This window comes from Peromyscus californicus, unplaced genomic scaffold, assembly GCF_007827085.1.
Source record: "Peromyscus californicus insignis strain IS unplaced genomic scaffold, ASM782708v3 Scaffold_5__1_contigs__length_169319896, whole genome shotgun sequence".
In the NCBI taxonomy this organism is placed as follows: domain Eukaryota; kingdom Metazoa; phylum Chordata; class Mammalia; order Rodentia; family Cricetidae; genus Peromyscus; species Peromyscus californicus.
In genome coordinates this window covers 138630210-138649326 of record NW_026294573.1, presented here as the reverse complement: position 1 = coordinate 138649326, position 19117 = coordinate 138630210, and the positions used below count along the sequence as shown (strand labels likewise).

Below are 19117 nucleotides of genomic sequence, written 5' to 3'. Positions count from 1 at the left end.
CCCAATAAGGATAGTGGGAAGTGAAATCAGGCCTTTGGAAGAATAGTAAGCACTCTTAATGGCTAAGCAATCTCTCCAGGCCTTACTTAGTACTTTTTTGTGACACATTTCTCAATGGTAAAAATATATATTTTCTTCTCAGTAGGTATAAAATGAGCATGAGACATTAAGGATGAAATTGATCCACAGTTCCTGTACTTTAAGTTCGATCTATATCAGTCACAGTTTATAAAAAAAAAATAATCTAACTCAGGTCAGGAAAACAAAGAGGCTTCCTTGAGTACATAGTCAATAAGGCATATAATGAGAATTTGTCTGTTCAGTGTAGAGCTGTAAGGAACATCAGAATTAAGCTGACTCTACTCTCTCATTTTAAAGTATAGAAGATAATAACAAAGCCAAGACTCTGTGTGTCTCCTACTCTCATCAGAGAAAACTTTATAGTTAGTCCTGACTAGTTCCCACTGGTGTCATAGTGAAAGCAAATGAACATAGCTGTTTGCTATTCAGTAGCTCTGTGCACCTCAGAAACTATCCTTTTCTGGACTTCATCTGGGTGATCTTCAGATGGGAATACAAGCTGGATGATTTAGCATGAATGACCTTACAGGGTAAGCTACAGTGGTGCTTGCAAAAATATCATTCTTACTGTCTTCACCAAATAATGGTTACTGTATGCCAGAGAAGCCCACCATGCCACTAGGCATTAAGCAGAAGAAAGGTAGGAACCACAATAAGCTTCCACGTAGAGGGGATTTTTGTCTCCCAAAGAGTCAGAATACATCGATAGGTAGTCTATTTTATGAACTCCTTTGTTGACCTGCCTAAGGAGAGAAATACCAGATGGTCCTTCCCCTGGTCACTTCAAGTAAAGTTTTACTAGTTATTTGAGACACTTCATTTTGGACTTTCCTCTCTTCCTTCCCCCAAGAAGCTCTGACATTCTCAAGCCTAACAACATCTAATAGAAACAGAATGTAAATCACAAATGTAAATTTATGTAATAACCATGATGTAAAAATAGGAAAAAGAGGGCTGGACATATAGCTTACTGTATGCTTAGCATACACAAGACACCACTGTATACACACACACACACACACACACACACACACACACACACACACACACACATTAAAATAAAACAAGTGAAATTCATTTTAATCATATATTTTATTTAACATGATACACCTAAATTCACATCATCGTGAATTTAACCTGTAACCAGTGTGAAATGATTAGTAGACATTTATTATCCATTTTTCATACCAAGTCTTCAAAGTCCCTGTGTGTTTGACACTCAGATTTCAGTAGGAAGCAGATACATTTTAAGTGATTAGTAGCCATGTGTCAATGGTAGCTAACTGACCAATAAACCTATAGAGGTCCAGAGCCTAGGACATTACCACAACCTTCTTGATAGACAGTGGCTCTCCCCGTGAGGACTGAATAGTCACGTCCTAACATCTAAGGGGTGGTGACTCTGACCACAAGAGCAATAAGATAGCAACACCACAAGTTACAGGTTACACGAAGACGTCAGGGGTAAAGCACCTAGAAAGGTAACATTTCTGGTATGGTCACACTTCTCTAGCCTGCTAATGTAAGTGGAGAAAACTGGTACGTACACAGTTATATATGTACCAAGTCACTGTTCTCAATCTCATTTCATTCTAATGTACAGGTACAAGGCAGGAAAAAAGGCTCAGTGGACACACAAACCTGTTGACGCCAGTTCTATCCCTGGAAGCCATATAAAGTTAGAAGGACAGAACCAACACAACCACAAAGTTGTCCTCTGACCTCCACGTGCATCTTGTGGCATGCTTGCCTCCCACCATCACACACACACACACACACACACACACACACACACACACACACACACTCAAGAAGTAGTCTTATTTCCTAAGCAACAATTCTCACTGCCATGCTAGATCAGCTAACTTTGGAGCCAAAGACAGTTATGATATCTGGATCTTCCATTTTCTATTAATGTCCAGTTCCAATTAGCCTTTCCTGACCACTTACTATGAAAGGTTTTTTCTTTGAAATAACAGGTGCTACCTCACACTTTTTCAACTCCTTATGCTTATCAATCACCCAGGGTCCCTTTCCAAAGCAGACTGCCATTCATTAAGTCCGGAGTGGAGCTGAGATTCTGTTTTTCTGAGAAGCTCCCAATGCTGCCCATGATTCTGCCTAGAACACCCCCAGTAGCAAGGCCACAGCTTTAGTAGTAGTTAAGACAGATTGGGGGAGGAGTATGCTCATTCCTTAGCTAGTAAATTTTGAGAGTATATTCTTTTCATATTTTTTCCTTATTATAATTTTAAGCAGATGCATGTGGATTCATAAATAAAGGCTTATTATTGATCAATTATTTTAGTTCTAGTCATGGAAAATGGTGATGGTGACCAAGTAGTAATTCAGTCAAGGGGCTCTTAATGGCCTTGAGTGTAACCAACATTGTTAAATTGGTGGGGTTCCACCTCTCCTCACTGGAGTGAGATTAGAAATGAACCTCCAGTCTTGGACTTGTTCTCAATGTCTAACCATGAAGAAATTATATGTTGAGAGCAAACATCAGACCAATTTCCCTTTAGTTATACATTTTGAAGCACAAGAGTCATGTTTTGTATTTTGTTGCCCTTAACTTTGGATTATTACCTACCTTTACTGAAGGGTAAAGGGACACATGCACCATGGGCTGCTCCTTTCCAAACTGGATTAAGTACAGATCACACACAAACACCAATTTTCAGCACAAAAAGATCCTTTATTTAAAAAGATAGAGACGGGTGGCTGGATCTGAATCAGGCAGAAGTGGTTTTTAAGGCGAAAAAAGGGAGAGTCCTTGCTAGGATGAGTTGTTTAATCCCAATTGGACATGTTGGTCAGTGTAGCCAAATAAAGAATTTTGATCACTGGACCTTGGTAGTCAGCCTTAGGAATGAAAAAGTGGCCAAATAAGGGAATCTAGTGGTTTAGAAAAAGGTATGTGTGTGGGGGTAGGAAGCAGGACCCACTAACACCATGTTTGGGCCTATTAGAGCATTCTTAACCTGCAAAGTCCAAGTGTGGAATGCTCCGAACGCTGAAACTCTTTGAGTCCTGACCCGACACATATGGAAACCTCAACCTCTGCATGTGGATGGTGTTCTAGTTTGCTCCTCTGTCATGGCGCTAAAACAACCTCATCAACAGCTGCTTGAGAGGAAAGGGTTTATTTAGCTTACAGGTTACAGGCTATCATCAGGAGGCCAAAGTAAGAACTGAAGGCAGAATCCTGGAGGCGAGGACTGAAGCAGAGGCCATGGAGGAGTGCTGCTTACTGGCCTGTTTCTAGGCTCTTGTTCAGCTTCCTGTCTTATACAACCAGGACCACCAGTGGTGGCATTGCCCATGCTGGACTGAGCCTTCCCACATAAATCAACACTCAAGATAATGCCCCACAGACACACTCACAGGCCATTCTGATGGAGCAGTTCCTTAACTTGGGCTTCCTCTTCCTTGGTTTTTATAGTTTGTATCAAGTTGGCAAAAACTTCAGGACAAGTGGCTAAGAGAGTTATGCAATTTTTCTCTGATGCTTCAAGGTATACCAATTTGGCTTCATAAATTATTCCAAAATACTGCATGAAATTGCAATCGGGCATGTGTATAAGGCATATTGGAAATATACATGAATTCTGTGTTTAGACTTGGATCCTTTCCCTAAAGTATCTCACTGTGTATATGCAAATATTCAGAACTCCATTTTTAAAAAGGGAACTCTAAACCATGTTTGCTCTCAAATGTTTTGATTAAGGCACACTCAACTCTCACCACAAATTTATGCCTGGTCCTTGTTCTACACTTTCTCCACTAATGATGTATGTTGGCAGAACCCTCTGAATGGTGATTTTTTTTTTTGCCTTTTTCTGATAACACAACATCTCAAGTCAAAGAACGTCAGACAGCAGACCCCACTGGTGCTCTCAATATCAACTCCATCTCATCAGCCTGATCACTTCTACAACTCAAACTTTGCCTCTTTTGACAATAGAGCACACTTATCTAAGAGGAAGTTGGCCAGACTGATGTAGCCCTGCTCTATGCTTGTGGTAGTATAGTTTATTGATGCCTTCACTATCATTTCCCCACTCTTGTTTCTAAGATTTTCAAACTCACCTAGTTATGGAATAAAATTCTCTGTTTTTGTTTATTTTTCTCATTGCTATTTTTTCTCCGGCTAATAGAAGTGGACCTATAAATAGCTCCTATGTGCCTGTTAGCAAACCAGAAAATATAACTCAGTGATACTTTTTAAAGTATTTGAACATGCTTATCTGATAAAAAATACCAGGCTCCTGCCTCCCTTCTCAGGTGATTTTAACCTAAAGGTGGGTAAATAATGTTACTTAAGCTAATAGTTGCTGTTGATTGTTTTTCAAAATTGGAACACATCTAATGTGTTCACTCTCATTAGCTGGTACCAGGCTACTCTCAAGTCTAGAATACATTTTGAACCAGACTATCATTTTATCAGTGAAAAACTCCAGCAGGTTACTTGCAGCTTCCACTTTTAATAGTAGTATATCCCCTAGAAACCTAAGTCCCAGGAGACACACTTCTCATTTGTGCTACAGTAACAGCTCCAATAGTGATAAATTGTTTGAGAGAAGGCTTTTTGAATTGACCTACATTTTTTAAATGATGGTTATTAATTTTACTTTTGCAAAACAGGAAATTAATTAACAAGCTGAAAGTCTATTAAAACAAAAGAAGCCTTTCCAAATTCTTTGCCCTGCCTCCCTGAAGACCATCTCTTCCTTATCACTGCCACAATGATACAATGCTTGTGCCAGGAACTAACGATTAGCATTATGGGAGTCTGCCTTGGGACCATTAGGCTCCAGCTGCCCCCTTGGATTTGGTTATTGACTCTCCACCACTGAGTAGATAGAAAATCTGAGAAGAATTGAGCCTCAGACTGCGGTCTCTATTCATAACTGTTGTCAAAGCTGCAAAGGAGAAAGGGAAATCAAATTGTATTTCAACGTAAATGAATCTCTCATATTTGTAGCTCAGATAGGTGACTTCATCCCTCTTAAACAGAGTATACTTTATGGGAAGTCAACAGTCATCTAAAGGCTTTTCAAGGCATACTCCCTGTCTATTCCACTTTTCTACATGCGGGTGATTTTGCTTGACTATTGTGTTTGTTCAAAGAAATCCCCTAGCAGAGAAATACAGCATTTGTGTAAATTGAACCAAGAAGTGAAATCAGTTCAAACTGTCTACTTATGAATCACAAAGACTAGAACATAGAACAAATTTTGACATGATACTCAGCTCAGAAAATCCTAAAATAGGTGCTTAAAAGTTTTGCAACTTTTCATATCTTTAATGATGGCATGGAATTGGAACTTGTTCTTACGTTCAGGAATCCAGGTACTTCCCACCCAAGAAAGGTTAATATATTGATCTTTTTCAGCAGAGGGCAGCATATCCTGGCATAGGCCTGGGTATGGTATCCTCATAGAGATCACATTGTCAGTGGCAGTATATCCCATGGCACACTTTTTAATTGTGAAGCAAATCAAGCTTTGGTAATGGTCTTCTTACTAGCATTGCAGATAATCCTTTCAAAGCCTGTAAAATTCTGTTCTGATTTGTTAATGACAGAGCTCCAGCTGTCCACACTATGTGTAGATGGCAATTTTGAATTCTCAAGTCTGTATGGTATACATTTTGGAATTGGTGAATACAGCACTTTAAGCACCAATTTCAAATACTTAAGTATGTGTTTTCATGGGAATGGTTTTATTTGATTGGAACTAAAATTTGAGAAGAACATAAAGTCAGGTGCATTGCAATTTATGATTCCCTCTTCATGTGTAACTCATGTCAGTTCATAGAAGTTCTGACACCATTATGATAAGCTCTGAAAAGACCACTGTAAATCTCCTGTGACTTACAGAAAGAAAAGGCGTCTATCTCAAAGGTCCTGAAAGAACTAATATGGACTTCCTGGTATATACACTCAGGGTATCAGATACAAAAGTATGCACAGCAAGAACAAAATCAGAATTTTAGACCTGGAAAGAATCTTAGATAATATTTTTTTTGATCAAAGGTATCCTTTAAACCAGAAACTAAAAATAAGAAGGATGAACCAAAAGATCTAAGCTTTGAGGCATCATGGAAGCTGTGTTATGTCTCTTGCAAAGAGTTACACATGCCTCAAGACACATAGGTGGATATTCAGCTACTGCATGCCTAAAACATCTCATCTAAAGCAAAGTTTAGTTAAAAAGGATAAATGCAATTCTAAGTATTCCCATCAGTGGCAATCTAACTATAAATTTATCCCCCTACTTGGAAGTTATAAAAAATATCTAATAGTGTCAGTTTAGATCACCAATTTCTTTCTTTAGCCTTTCTTTAGAGTCTTTTACCATCAGCATTTTCCCTATACATATTGTGCATATAAAATTATGATTCATGGTAGCCAGGAAACAAATTTTGTAAAAGAGATTGAAGCTCCCAAGTGCCCAGCTAATTCCACATAGAATCATATTATCAGTTAAATACACATAAGACAAATAAAAACACAGATCTCAATGCTTCCCCATGCTCACTGTTCGTTCAGTAAGAGTAGAGCAGTAATCTGGGCTACTAGATGCATTTTTCCCCTCTGAGAGTGACTATGAAAATGAAACTTAGCCCCCTTTCCCTAACACTAGCAATTTGAAAATGAATTAGGTTGATTTGTTCTATCCTTTCTAGAAAGTGCTGCACCTTTTCCAATGCACTGTTCCACTAGAAACCTGAAAAACAAACAAGTAGCAAGATCAGTTACATACCATAAAGAAGGGAGTACGACATGCTTTATGGGAATAAAGACACCTGTGCTAGGGTGGTCAGATTCATGAGGTATCTTGAGCAAATATATCAAGGGCAGCTGAGAATTGTTGAAAATGATCTAAGAACTCATCAAAACTGTAAACTCAGACTTGATAAACACTTTCTCATGCATGGCTCTGTATGCGACCTCACACTTTACACTGCAGAACAACAAATCCTGTCCTCAATCCCAAGGTCCAGTTAGTATGCCACATGACTTTGCAAAACAAGTCAAGGAAATGGTTAATCCAATTAGCTAGTAAGTATGTAAAGACGAGGAGTCATCATTGCACAGGCCATTTGTGTTATTTAGACTTATAGACTATCTGGTTCCTTATTTAGATTGTAAACTACAATACATTTAATAGCAATTGTATTGGAAATCTAGTGAATAAGAACTTTTAAAGACTTATTTATTTTATTTGATGTGATGAGTATTTGCCCTGCGTGTATGTCTGGGCATAACATGCATGCCTGGTGTCAGTAGAGGATGGCAGGTCCCGAGACTGTAGTTACAGACAGTCATGAGCTGCCATGTGGATGCTTGGAATTGAACCCAGATCTTCTGCAAGAGCATTTAGTGCTCTTAACTACTGAGCTACCTCTTAAAACCCAATAAGAAGTTTTTTTTTATAAGTGACTGATCAAAAACTTTCAAAATTACTACCGCCCAAACAATTAATGGATAATGTTCAAAACTGAGGGTACATATACTCATGTAAGTGCTATATTCAATCACCATGTTAAGATATGCTGAGATGCTATAGAGGAATAATAAATGTAAGATTTTTCACTCTCATGAAGCAAATGTAGCTCACCATTCAAGGGAATGGGAATAATTTTGGACTTTCCTTAATTATCAAAAGAATACCACATAGATACATCCATCATATGGCTTATGTGTAAATTATTCCAACTCAAACAGAAACCCAAGTAAATGCACAGGGAGCTCTCTGATTGAATGTGAATTTATAGCTATCAGCTAACTTAGGGATTACTTAGGGTCATTGAAGGGATTTTAATGCTCCAGGAAAGAGAATGGGTCCACACATTGATAGATTTTAAAGCAGCACAATTGCTGCATTTCAGGACAAGGCCTTCTTCTTTTACCCATGAAAAACATAAGTTAGTCTGCTACATTTGGAGCTGAATATAATGATAAAAATGGTCACAAAAGCTCATGCCTGGAAGAGAATCTTCCCCCACACCCCTCCACTGACAGTCAAAGTGTCTCAATCCTGTCTCTAACTAGCTTTTTTTTTCTCATTGCTGAGGCACCCCAATAAGAAAGTCACTGCTGATTTGTGGGTATGCTAGATTACATAATTCCTTTGAAAATCTCTTTTCATGGCTCCCATTCTTTTGTTTTTCAGTCTGTTTTATTAATATAGATTCAAAAGCACTCTACCGGGAAAGTAACATCCTTGTCTGGTCCTACTCATTTTTCCAAAGTGTCTCCATGAAACTCCAAGGTCTCTTCCATCACAATCCTTCAACTCTCATCAGAGCACCTTCAGATTTTGCTACTTCTCTTCTACCTAAAATATCACCTTAACTTTGTTGGCCATTTTTGTCTTGCTTTTCTCCCTCAACTAGAAATATTAAATTCTATCCTAGGATTTGCACAAAAGTATGTGACCTATAGGGAATAACATTTACAAGTATCTGTTTCAATTTCCATATATGCAAAATGGAAGTACTACCTCCAACATTAGTTGAGGATCAAATGAAAAATAGAACAAGTTTTTTAGAGATTTTTTTAAGAACTAGCAAACTTGCTCCTAACAGTGCAGAAAATATGAATTATATAAGGTAAAGCCCATAATATCCTAGGGAAAAGCTCTTTAAAAACAACAAAATGACCCAAATACATTTTGGACCAGAATTTCCTTTTGTATTTTGTATAGGTAGAGTTAAGCAGCCTGTTTCTCTGAGAAATAACTATTGTGTTGAATTTATTTACATGTTTCAATAATACCCAAATCAAGGCTTGTGAGGTCCATTTATTTTATGAATGGAAGAGACACTGTTGAATCAGAGGAAACAGTGACATCTCTTCTGAGACTTCCAACTGTGAAAATTTGCTTTGAATAAAACAATGCTGTAACATTTTTGCAAACCACTGTCCTTTATAATCATTCAAAGGCTCCTCCTTGACTTTAGAATAAAATCTCATTCCTTTTCATTATCTAGAACAAAGAATTATTCAGTCTCTTCTCTAGCTACTCTCCCCCAACCCTGTTTTTGGGTGCACACAGTGTATCCTGTTCACTTTGTGCCTCTCAGCACTCAAGGCTATAAAGTGACTCATAGTGTTTTCTCATCGTTTAAACTTTCATACAGACATCCCCTGCCCTTATTTGAATTTCTATCACAGGACTTAGCCTTATTTTGATGTTATCTGTATATATTCTGTGTTCCTCATGAGAGGTGATACCAAGATGTATATTTTATTCATTTTAGGAAATCTAGTATCTAGAACAATGCATTGCACATGATAGGTACTCAATATAGGTTGAATGAATTAAATAATAAATATGCACAAAGGAATACAAATATACCAAAAATAGTCATTCAATGAAGCAGCAAAAGGCACCAATATTGCCTAAGCCATGCCAGGATTCAGGACTATTGCCGAATCAGTAAAACACATATTTCAGAAGTTTACAGTGTGATCTCCGTTCTGCTTCCTACATCTTCCCTATCTCTAAGACCAATATCATTTTCAAGTGCTATTTGCATATTCACCTTCATTGTACCACCTAATCATAAAGGCCACCATAGGAACGTGCTATGCAGCCAGAACTTAATGAAACAATCAAATAAGGCAGCAAGAGAAGTGCTGTACTTGGACATGTGAACATGAGTCTCTGGTCTGCCCTTATCTGACATGTGCCCACTGGAAAGATTCCCCCACTGATCTTAACTGTATCATCCTTTCTACCTTGCCAATCTTAGTGCAGAAAATCATTTTTTTCATTGTTGTCATTACCATCCAAGTGTGCACAGGAAGTTAGCCAATGATTAAGAATGAACATAATCTTTAGAGTAAGACAAATCTGGTTCTGAATGCTAGATACAATATTGAGTATCAGGGTGACCATGGAAAACACTTAACCATTCGAAGCCAGTTTTCTTATACAGAGGGATATAACCATTCCTTTTCAGTTTACTGCAAAATTAGAAGATTAAAAGGTGTGAATTTTGCTGGGCGGTGGTGGCACACGCCTTTAATCCCAGCACTTGGGAGGTGGAGGCAGGCAGATCTCTGTGAGTTTGAGGCCAGTCTGGTCTACAGAGTGAGAGATCCAGGAAGGAACCAAAACTACACAAAGAAACCCTGTCTCGAAAAACTAAAAAGGTGTGAATTTTTTAAGTTTCCTGATAACATTACCATCACCATTTTACCCAGGCTTAGAGATGGCATAGAATAACTTTTCTTTGCAGACAACATTATTATAGGCATAGTTAGTAGATGTACCGTTCATGCTTCTCACTGGCTGAGTTGCATTCTTAGTCATTCTGGAATTATATAAAGAGAGTAATAAATAATCATGCTCTCCTTCATTTGCAGGCACAGTTCCTTAAATCTATGGTTGCTCTTTCCATGTGCTAGCAAAAGCTTCACTTCATTATTTTGCATGGCTCCTTCTCAACACCCCCTCCTATGACTTTAAAAGCTCCCATTAATTTCTAATTAGTAAACTTTAATTAAAATGAACATGTATCATTGCTTTTAGCAGTTGTATTCATAATGCATGTATAATACATGCAAATTTTGTTCACAGTGTTTCAAATGGCTTATTTCAGAACAAACAAACACATGGATGCTATTTTTAAAGATTTTTATCTACAGAAAGATTTTAGACTCGGATCCTTCCCTAAAATAACTATAATTTCATGGCAATGCAATGAAAAGTCAGCAACATCGATAAAAATATCTATCTTATTCAATATTGTAGCAGGTTAAAACATGAATAATGACCTCTGAGCTTTAAACCATTTGGTACCCTGGTGTTACTGCAGTATTTAAGTAGAATTCATTTGAAAAGTAGAGCTGGAAGAGACCAAGGGTTACTTCTAATTTAAGGATCTATGGTGGTCTAACATATTACACTGTTTCTAATACAATAATCTTAGCTGAGTCCTTTTTACCACTTATTATGAAAGGTACACCCCACTAAAGTTCTATTCTAATGTTTAACACAGAGATCAAGATATCAGAATGTATCTGAGTGTTAAATTTCACAATCATTTTCATTGTTTATAGATCTCTACATTACATCAAAGAACTTAAAAGCATGTTTTCAAAAAATAAAGATGGTTATTTTTAGATTAGGATTCTACCAGATTACCATGGGATTCCCCAAATATTTTGATCAAAACAAATAATGGGTCAAGTAACAATTCAGATTTCCACAGTGGACGCCTCATTTGACCATGATGAAAGAGACCCAGTATTTCCAAAAAGAACAGTTCCACCCTGATGAGCCTATTATCTAAATAAACCTCAAAGTCTCTCAGGAATATTTTGTAGCAATACTTAATAAAAACAGAGCCATGTGTTTCTCCAAGGGTTGAGCCAGTTAATGCACTTGTCTGACATCCTTCCTGCTTTCCACCTTCCCGGTTGTGCCTTGCCCTCTTCCGTTATACCCACTGACCCAGTGGCTATTTTCTCACTGTGATATTGTCTTCCACAGTTTTCCTACTCCCCACTTTCTGAATACAATTTCCTGAATCTAATAAACACTATAATTAAAATTACTCTTCAGTTCACTGAGTTTGACACCACATGCTTTTCGGAAAATATCGTACTGTAGGAGACATGCACAGTTTTTCAGTGAATGTAACTAACAACTGTTTGCATTATTGATACGCAGATAACTAAAAGGAAGAGATTTCAAAATGTTTTGTAAAGTTTTCACAAGTTACCAAATAGTATGTTAAGCTCTCTGTACCACATTGTTAGATTAAAATTGCTAATCATGTAATTCAGGCCACCAAATAATTCCAGTAGTTAAATAAGCCTTCTAATTCTTGCTCATAACTGAAAAAGAATACCCAACTTTAGGTCTTGCAAAAGTATTCTGTGGGAACTAGAGCTGCCACAGTTAACTGGGGTTTTTAGAAAGTCTCCTTGAGTTTGAGATATGGATGTTTCCACATCAGTTTGTCTGACAACACACCATGGATCACTTTTCCAGAAAGTATCTTCTCTAAATATTTTCCAAGACAAGAGATCACTACCTCCAGCCATGCTCACCCTGTTTTACAAATATTGATCCTAAGAAGTGCAATAGAATTTATTACACTTACTCTGCTCAGATGAGAACCCTGCTGTTCACTAGAAAGAAAAAGAAGTTTGTGAATCTGTTCTACAAATTCTCTGAACTGTTTCTTCATGGGATATTTCATCATGTCAATAACTTACAATGTCTTTCATCATAAACAGAACTACACATGAAAGCACTTGGTAGGAAGCTTACATGCACTACACTATGTATTTACTAAGTCATTTTAAAACCAAGGAATCTCTGGAATATTAGCCTATATATTCTTTGACACACATATTTCTTATGTGTTAGACACTGCTTTCCAAAACTTTTAAGCACATAAAAGTCAAAAGAACAGATTAGTGAGCATATGGTTCCACTACATTCCTATGTCTGTGAGTGATGTCTGAGGGATCCCCGCCTGCCCGCCACCTAGTTTAGTCTTGTACTTCAATTTATAAGTGGAAGTAATAACTATGTAAAGAGACTCGGAAGATGGAGTGGTAAGCAGCAAATCAACCAATGAAAATACCAAGCGCAATTAAAGTTTACCCAATGTGCTTACTACCCCTTTTCCAAAGGTTCTCATTTACACGTGAAAGTAGACATGGGGATACGACAAGGTAATCAGAAGTATTCTACATCAGTTAGGGTATCCCAAAGCCTGATCACTTGTATACACACACACCACACACTACATAAAATTGTGTATATATCAATTGATTCATTCTATATATGTGACAGATCAAATATTTATTAGCATTACTTTGAGCACAGGACTTCTTTAGCAGTTATCATTCAAGTGTGGGTACCTTTGAGCAGTAACAATTCCTATTTAACTAGAATTAGTAGTCATACCCCCAGAACAAAGGAAAGCATACCAAGTGCAACACACCACAAATGAGAGATAAGGAAAAATGATTTTTAGAAAGTGTGACAGGAATCCTTTACTAATGAAATAGTGTGTCTACAATCTGGGGAGAAGTTGCAGCATATACAGAAAAGCTAGTGAGCCTTTGAGAAGATGTGATGCATGAGAGACCACAAACATGTTCATGCCCTTTTCTTACCTAACCTGAGCTGGGCCTGGGGGTGGGGGAGGGAAGGAGGGAAAGAGAGGAAGAGAGGGAGCACTTTAGGAAAAAAAAAAAAAAAGAGTGGCTAGGCTTACTACCACAGTCATCTTGGACGATTTCATGCAAAATCAAAGCAGTGAGCATACAGGAGCAGTAGTAGTCCCCCTCGACCCCCATCCTGATACATTACCTCCAGATTTGCCCGAGCTGCAAAATGTGGATGAGTGACTGCAGGAGCCAGATGCAGAAGGAGCAGGACGCAGACCTGTGTTTGCCGCTGGTCCGGGTGGCCTCGTTGCTGTTGCTGCCGCTGTTGGTGGCGGCGATGTTGCTCTTGCTGGCGTTGGATGCTTGCCTCTGCGGCGTAGAAGGGCGAGCCTCGCCTTCCCCGGCTGCAGACCCACCGCTGACCACCGTTTTACAATCCGGTCCGGGCTGCTGGCAGCTGGAGGCCATGGTCGTGGCGCTGTCCTCGGTGCTGAAATCGTGCACAAACCAGCGGAAGCTGAACACTTGCACAGAGAGCGAGCCCAGCACCACGAAGAAGAGCGTGAGCCCAAACCACCAGCGCTGGCCGCGCAAGTAGTAGTCCACGGCGAGCCAGATGTCCGTTCCCACGTCCGCGAAGTACACAGCCACGGCGGCCAGGATCCAGAGGCAGTCCCACAGCGAGTAGCGCCGCTGCTCCCTTCCCAGGCGCAGGCACAGAGCCGCCGAGCCTGCCACACCGCCCGGGCCGCCGCCGCCCGAGCCACCCGAGCCCGCCGAGCCACCGCTCCCCGCGCAGCAGCAGCAGCAGCGCGAGCAGCCGCCGCCGTCCGGGCAGCAGCCGGCCCCAGCAGCCTCCGGGTCCTCGGCTCCGGGCCCCGACGGCAAGCCAGGAGCCAGTCCTTGCACCGAGCCCGAATTGTCCGAGTTCTGCAGCGGGGTGAATGCCACGTCGCTGCTCTTCTTCATTTTCAGCCTCCCGTCTGACTTAGCGGCCATGATGCCTCGGCAAAGGAGGAGAGTCCCCTTTTATCTGACACCTGTCCCGGCTGTCTCCTCCTCCCGCCACCTCCTCGCCTCGCCCGGCTTCCCTCCCGGCCGCGCCGCTCTCTGGCTCCTGCTCTTGCGCCCGCTCGCCCGCCGCCGCCCGCGGGGCTGGGCGCTGGGCCCGGCTAGCCGCACGTTCGGGGCCCGCAGGAGCGCCGCCTGGCTGCCTGCGCCGAGCCCAGCTGCTCGCGCCGGCCCGCGCGCGCTCCTGCCAGCCGCCCGCGCTCCGCGCCGTCCCGGCCCCGCGGCTGCAGCACGAGCCGCCGCGGCTGCCAGCAGCAGGAGCAGCAGCGGCCGCCGCGGCACTCCTCGGACCTGCACATTCCTCTCCTCCCCTCGCGCGCGCTCCCTCCTCCCGCAGCCTCTCCTCCACCAGCTGACTCCGAGGGAGAGGATGACCTCATCCCTTCCCTTCCAGCTGCTGCCGCTCCCACCCCGGCTGGGGAGGGGCGAGAAGAAGGAGGGCCGGGAGGAGGGGCCGGGACCGAGGGGAGCAACTGGGGAGGGAGGGGGCGGCTTACTGGCCAGTGCTGGACGCCGAGGGCAACAGGGCGGCAGCCGGAGGCCTAGGCTCGTGGGATTTCGGAGAGCGCTAAGTGGATTTGATGTACGCTGTGGGGGTGGGGGTGGGGGCACAGCTGGCCGAGTGGAGGAGTCTCCACGTCCGGCCACCACCGAGGGCAGGGGGCGGTGGACATGAGCGGGCGTGGCAGCGGCGAGGGCCGGGGAAGCGCAGGCCTCTTTGTACTGTACCGGGAGCTCCGGCACCTGGCCAGATTGTGGTGTGCTACTGGCGCCCGCGAGAGTGAACCGAGCGCTTTAACTCGGAGGCTATGGCCCTGGTACTGGCAGCGATGGTGGGCGTGCCAGGCTTGGGAGATACAGGAAGGTACAGGACCTGCAGGGCTGCAACACCCAAAGCGAAACTGGCATCGAAGGGTGTGCCCTCGGGGTAAGGAGAGGACAGCCCCAGGCATCCAGCCTGGGGAGATGCTAAGGCCCTCCGGTCCTACCCCTTTTAGGTGGCGGGTGCCCCCACCCGCTCACTTAAGGAGTCAGAGGCACCAGCACTAGGCAGACTAGGAGGTGGGGCCACTCCTAACCGCAGGTGGGACTCGCAGCACCCCTGGCGGCTGCCTGGAGCGCGGCTGCGGGCTGAGGGAAGCTGCTAGCAACCAGGGGAAATGAAAACCGGCCCCGCCCTCGCCCCGCGGGGAGTGGCAGATCGCAAAGATGGTGCCACCTCTCTTATTCCCAAACTGGAATTACCTGCCCTTAACCTTCCCATAAACTATAAACGTACACACTAGCTGTGTGGTCTCACTACTACAGAAATGACTACAGAATTTAATCTATCTTCAGAGAGAATGTAAGAATAACACATGTTGTAGGCATATATATATATATATATATATATATATATATATATACACACACATATATATATATACACACACACATATATGTGTGTGTGTGTGTGTGTGTGTTTAATCTTTAAATTCAAATAAAACAGGGCTTTCCTTTACATTTTTTAAACCAAGAATACCTGTGCTTTGGTTTGTCTCACTTAGTTTTTGCAAATGTAAGGGACAAAGGGTAATCCTTAAATTGCAGTGTTACTCTACCACTTTGAGTCCAAAGGGAAGTAGGGGCCACCGGTGCTGCAGCTAGGAAGGGCACCAGTAAGCGTCTTCATGGACCTGGAGATAAAGCTTAGCGTTCCCCAGGCCCTGCCCCCTCCCTGGAGCAGCACCAGGTGAATTTGCACTAGTTTACAGCGCCATTATTGGCATCATGCAATGAAAGTGCAGGAATTTCTCAGCATGTAAAAAACACTCACTGATATCCCACCACCACGTGCTACAACACTCTGCTGTTTCAGCACCAGCCTGACCTGAGTGGGATTCTTCTCAATCATTGGATGTACAGTCAAGTGCTCTCAAAGACTAGTGCCCACAGCTTCTGCTTCTTGATCTTTGACCGACTTCCTCGTAGGAGAGTGTGTGGCCATGGGGCCCATAAGTGGTTATATGGTACATGCTAAACCAAATTTTCTAGAAAGAGATGGGTGGTGACTGAGGGGCAACACAGCAGCCCCATGTCACTTAGGGTTAGGCATTTTAAAATCCAACTTCAACACTGGGCCATTTTAATTAGAAGTTCCCTTTTGGAAAATACCCTGGTTCTTTTTCTCTAGAGTCCAAATCTAAGATTCCATCTCCAGGGCACTATGGCTGATCGTGCTTTGTGCCAAACCATTAGGGAGACAATGATCTCTTAGGTAACTAGGTCCTCAGAGATAGAGTGTATTCTAGGACAAATGCAATGTCTTAAGTTGCGCCAGCCTCAGAGAGTCCTGTGGAGCAGCCAAGGTGTTTGCTATCAGCAGCAGGCTGACACTTCCTCTAGAACTGGGAGGTTTCTTCTTAGATGGATTCCTCTGTCACCAGCACAGCACTTGCACAGACTATTTGCTAAATAGATATTAGTGAAGTGAATGCATGAATTTTTAGAGAGAACACTCCATGACAGGAGGAATGCTACATTCTGTGCTGACAAATGTTCCCATGGAAACATAGGAATTATGAGACTTTTCTGTTAGATTCTGAAAAGAAATAACTAGTAATGGTTTGCTTATTAGTATATTTACTCAAAACGACTTAGAGTCTCTTTAAAGTTGCACTGTTGCATCTCTGAAAACTAATGGCTACCCATAGCTAGCAGAAGGAGTATACGTAGTGAGGTCAGAGTGAGCATTTTCACATCCAGGCTCTGCTAATTACTGGCCCCATGGTGCTGCCAAATTACTTAATACACAGGATTAATATGAGGATTAGATAAGATCATGTATATTGTTGGGTTTTGTGTGCAATATTGTTCACTACTGTTCACTACAGCCTCTAATCCCATATATCTATTAATCAAATCTCAGAACTAGATGTTAATTTCACCTACTCAATTATAATTATTGTACCCATCAAAATAGATGGGCATAGTGGATAAGAGATCAAAGTTCAGACTCAGAATTTTTGTTCATGGTACTTAAACTCTCTGCACCTGATGCTCATTCTTTCTAAAGTAGAGATGCTGATCTCTGGAATTTAGTAATGTTAGGACCACATTAAAAAATGTAAAGGAATAGTCCCCTGTCACATCCGGCATACTCTGTACTGTAGTAGGACAGGCCCATAGGGTCCAGGAAATTGGCTCAAACCAGTTGTCAAGGCATGCACATAAAGTACTTCCTTATGAGCCAACCTGGAGTCTGCCTGAGGGCCTAGCAAGAGGAGCTGTCAGAGTTCCTGTTCAATGTCAGAGTTCCCGATTGTGTGGAATCTGCCTGAGGGTTTAGCAACAGGTGCTATTAGAGTTCCTGATCATGCCCAGCTAATGAGGGATGACCACACAATGCCAACAGATTGGAACACAGGTTGAGTACAGGGAAGAGGGCATATAAGGCCATCTCCATTATTGAATAAATGAGTCTGCTGTTTGCCTTCAACTGACTTCCAGTATCTGTGTCATTGACATTGTACCTTCTCACCCCACCCCCCAAGGGAGCCATTAGGATCTGGCAACATACTAAGTAGTTCAGCCTGGTCCCAGTGAAACATGACAGAAAATCACATCCTATGGGATTTGGGTTGGGAACTGAGAAGAGAGTGGAGCTTAGATTCCTTTTCAGACTGCTGCTGACTTGAGATGCCAGTAAGGGAGGACTTGGAGACTGAGTGAGCACACAGATGTCTACAGAGCCTGAGCCTCAACGCCATGGTCAGAGGGATGCTAAGCACACGGATGGCCCCACCTCTACCCAGTATAGGATGGTGCTCACCCTTTTTCATGGACTTCATGGAGTCACTTGGGGGCTTGGCATAGAGTTGGAAGGATGTCAGCAAGCACAGTTCCAAGAATCAATTAAGCTAGTTCTTTCAGAAAAATGCCAGCCTAGAGAATTTTGGTCTCCTGCTACTTTTTAATAGTGATCAGAAAAAAGAAAGCCATTCCAACTAGGTTCAATACAAGCCTGGTTACTTTCAGTGACTGAATGGTGAACAACACACACACACACACACACACACACACACACACACAAAATGAGGTGAAGATCCTAGCCTTGCACTCTTCCAGAGGCACACAGCCCAAGAAAGAAGTGCAGACTGACTGAGGTAGAGATATACTAAACATCCACACATGCACTTGCAACAACCCAGCACAGACAATATTTTCTTATTATTTAAAAAATTAATACCATGGTTCTTTATTCACTGATTGATATGTATATTTGTTTCCCTTTATTCCTTTCCTATATATTTTTATTATTCTCTTCTTTCTCATTTCTTTCTTCTAATAACAAAATTCTATCATCTAATTGTCTGTCTATGTCTCTATATGTCTCATTATGTGTCTATGTGTCTCATCATGATGCTTACTATGCTTCTTCTGATTTCATTGAGGGCTCTGCTCCTTCTGGGTCTCTCCTAGAAGGGAGAAAAAAGCTTCCTGGAATTAAAAGAAATGAGGTAGCATAATTTTCACTTTAAATCTTCTGACACCTTTTTAGTTGTTTTCTTCTGTCCTAATCTTTCTTTCTTTCTTTCTTTCTTTCTTTCTTTCTTTCTTTCTTTCTTTCTTTCTTTCTTTCCTTTCTGCTCTTTCTTTCTGCTATTTCTTTCTTTTTTCTTTCTTTATTATATTTGAGATGTTTTGGTTATCTCTGCTCCTACAATTCCTGTTATTTCTATGATTGGTCTAGATGTGATCATTGACAGTTTTTTTTTACTTTCTTTTGATTGTCTTTTACTGCTACTCATTGCTGATATTGCTACTTGCTTCTCC

General features: G+C 41.7%; 1 protein-coding gene across 3 annotated transcripts in view; it reads right to left on the bottom strand.

The window, feature by feature from the left end:
• The window catches only part of Xkr4 (XK related 4), a 439385-nt gene extending 425031 nt beyond the window's left edge, over nt 1–14354 (bottom strand). For all 3 annotated transcript variants that reach the window (XM_052717635.1, XM_052717633.1, XM_052717634.1), the window contains exon 1: nt 13434–14354. In XM_052717635.1, the coding sequence (XP_052573595.1) occupies nt 13434–14230 (797 nt within the window). In that variant the 5' untranslated portion in view covers nt 14231–14354. The remainder of the gene's footprint in view (nt 1–13433) is intronic.
• Nucleotides 14355–19117: the final 4763 nt, after the last annotated feature.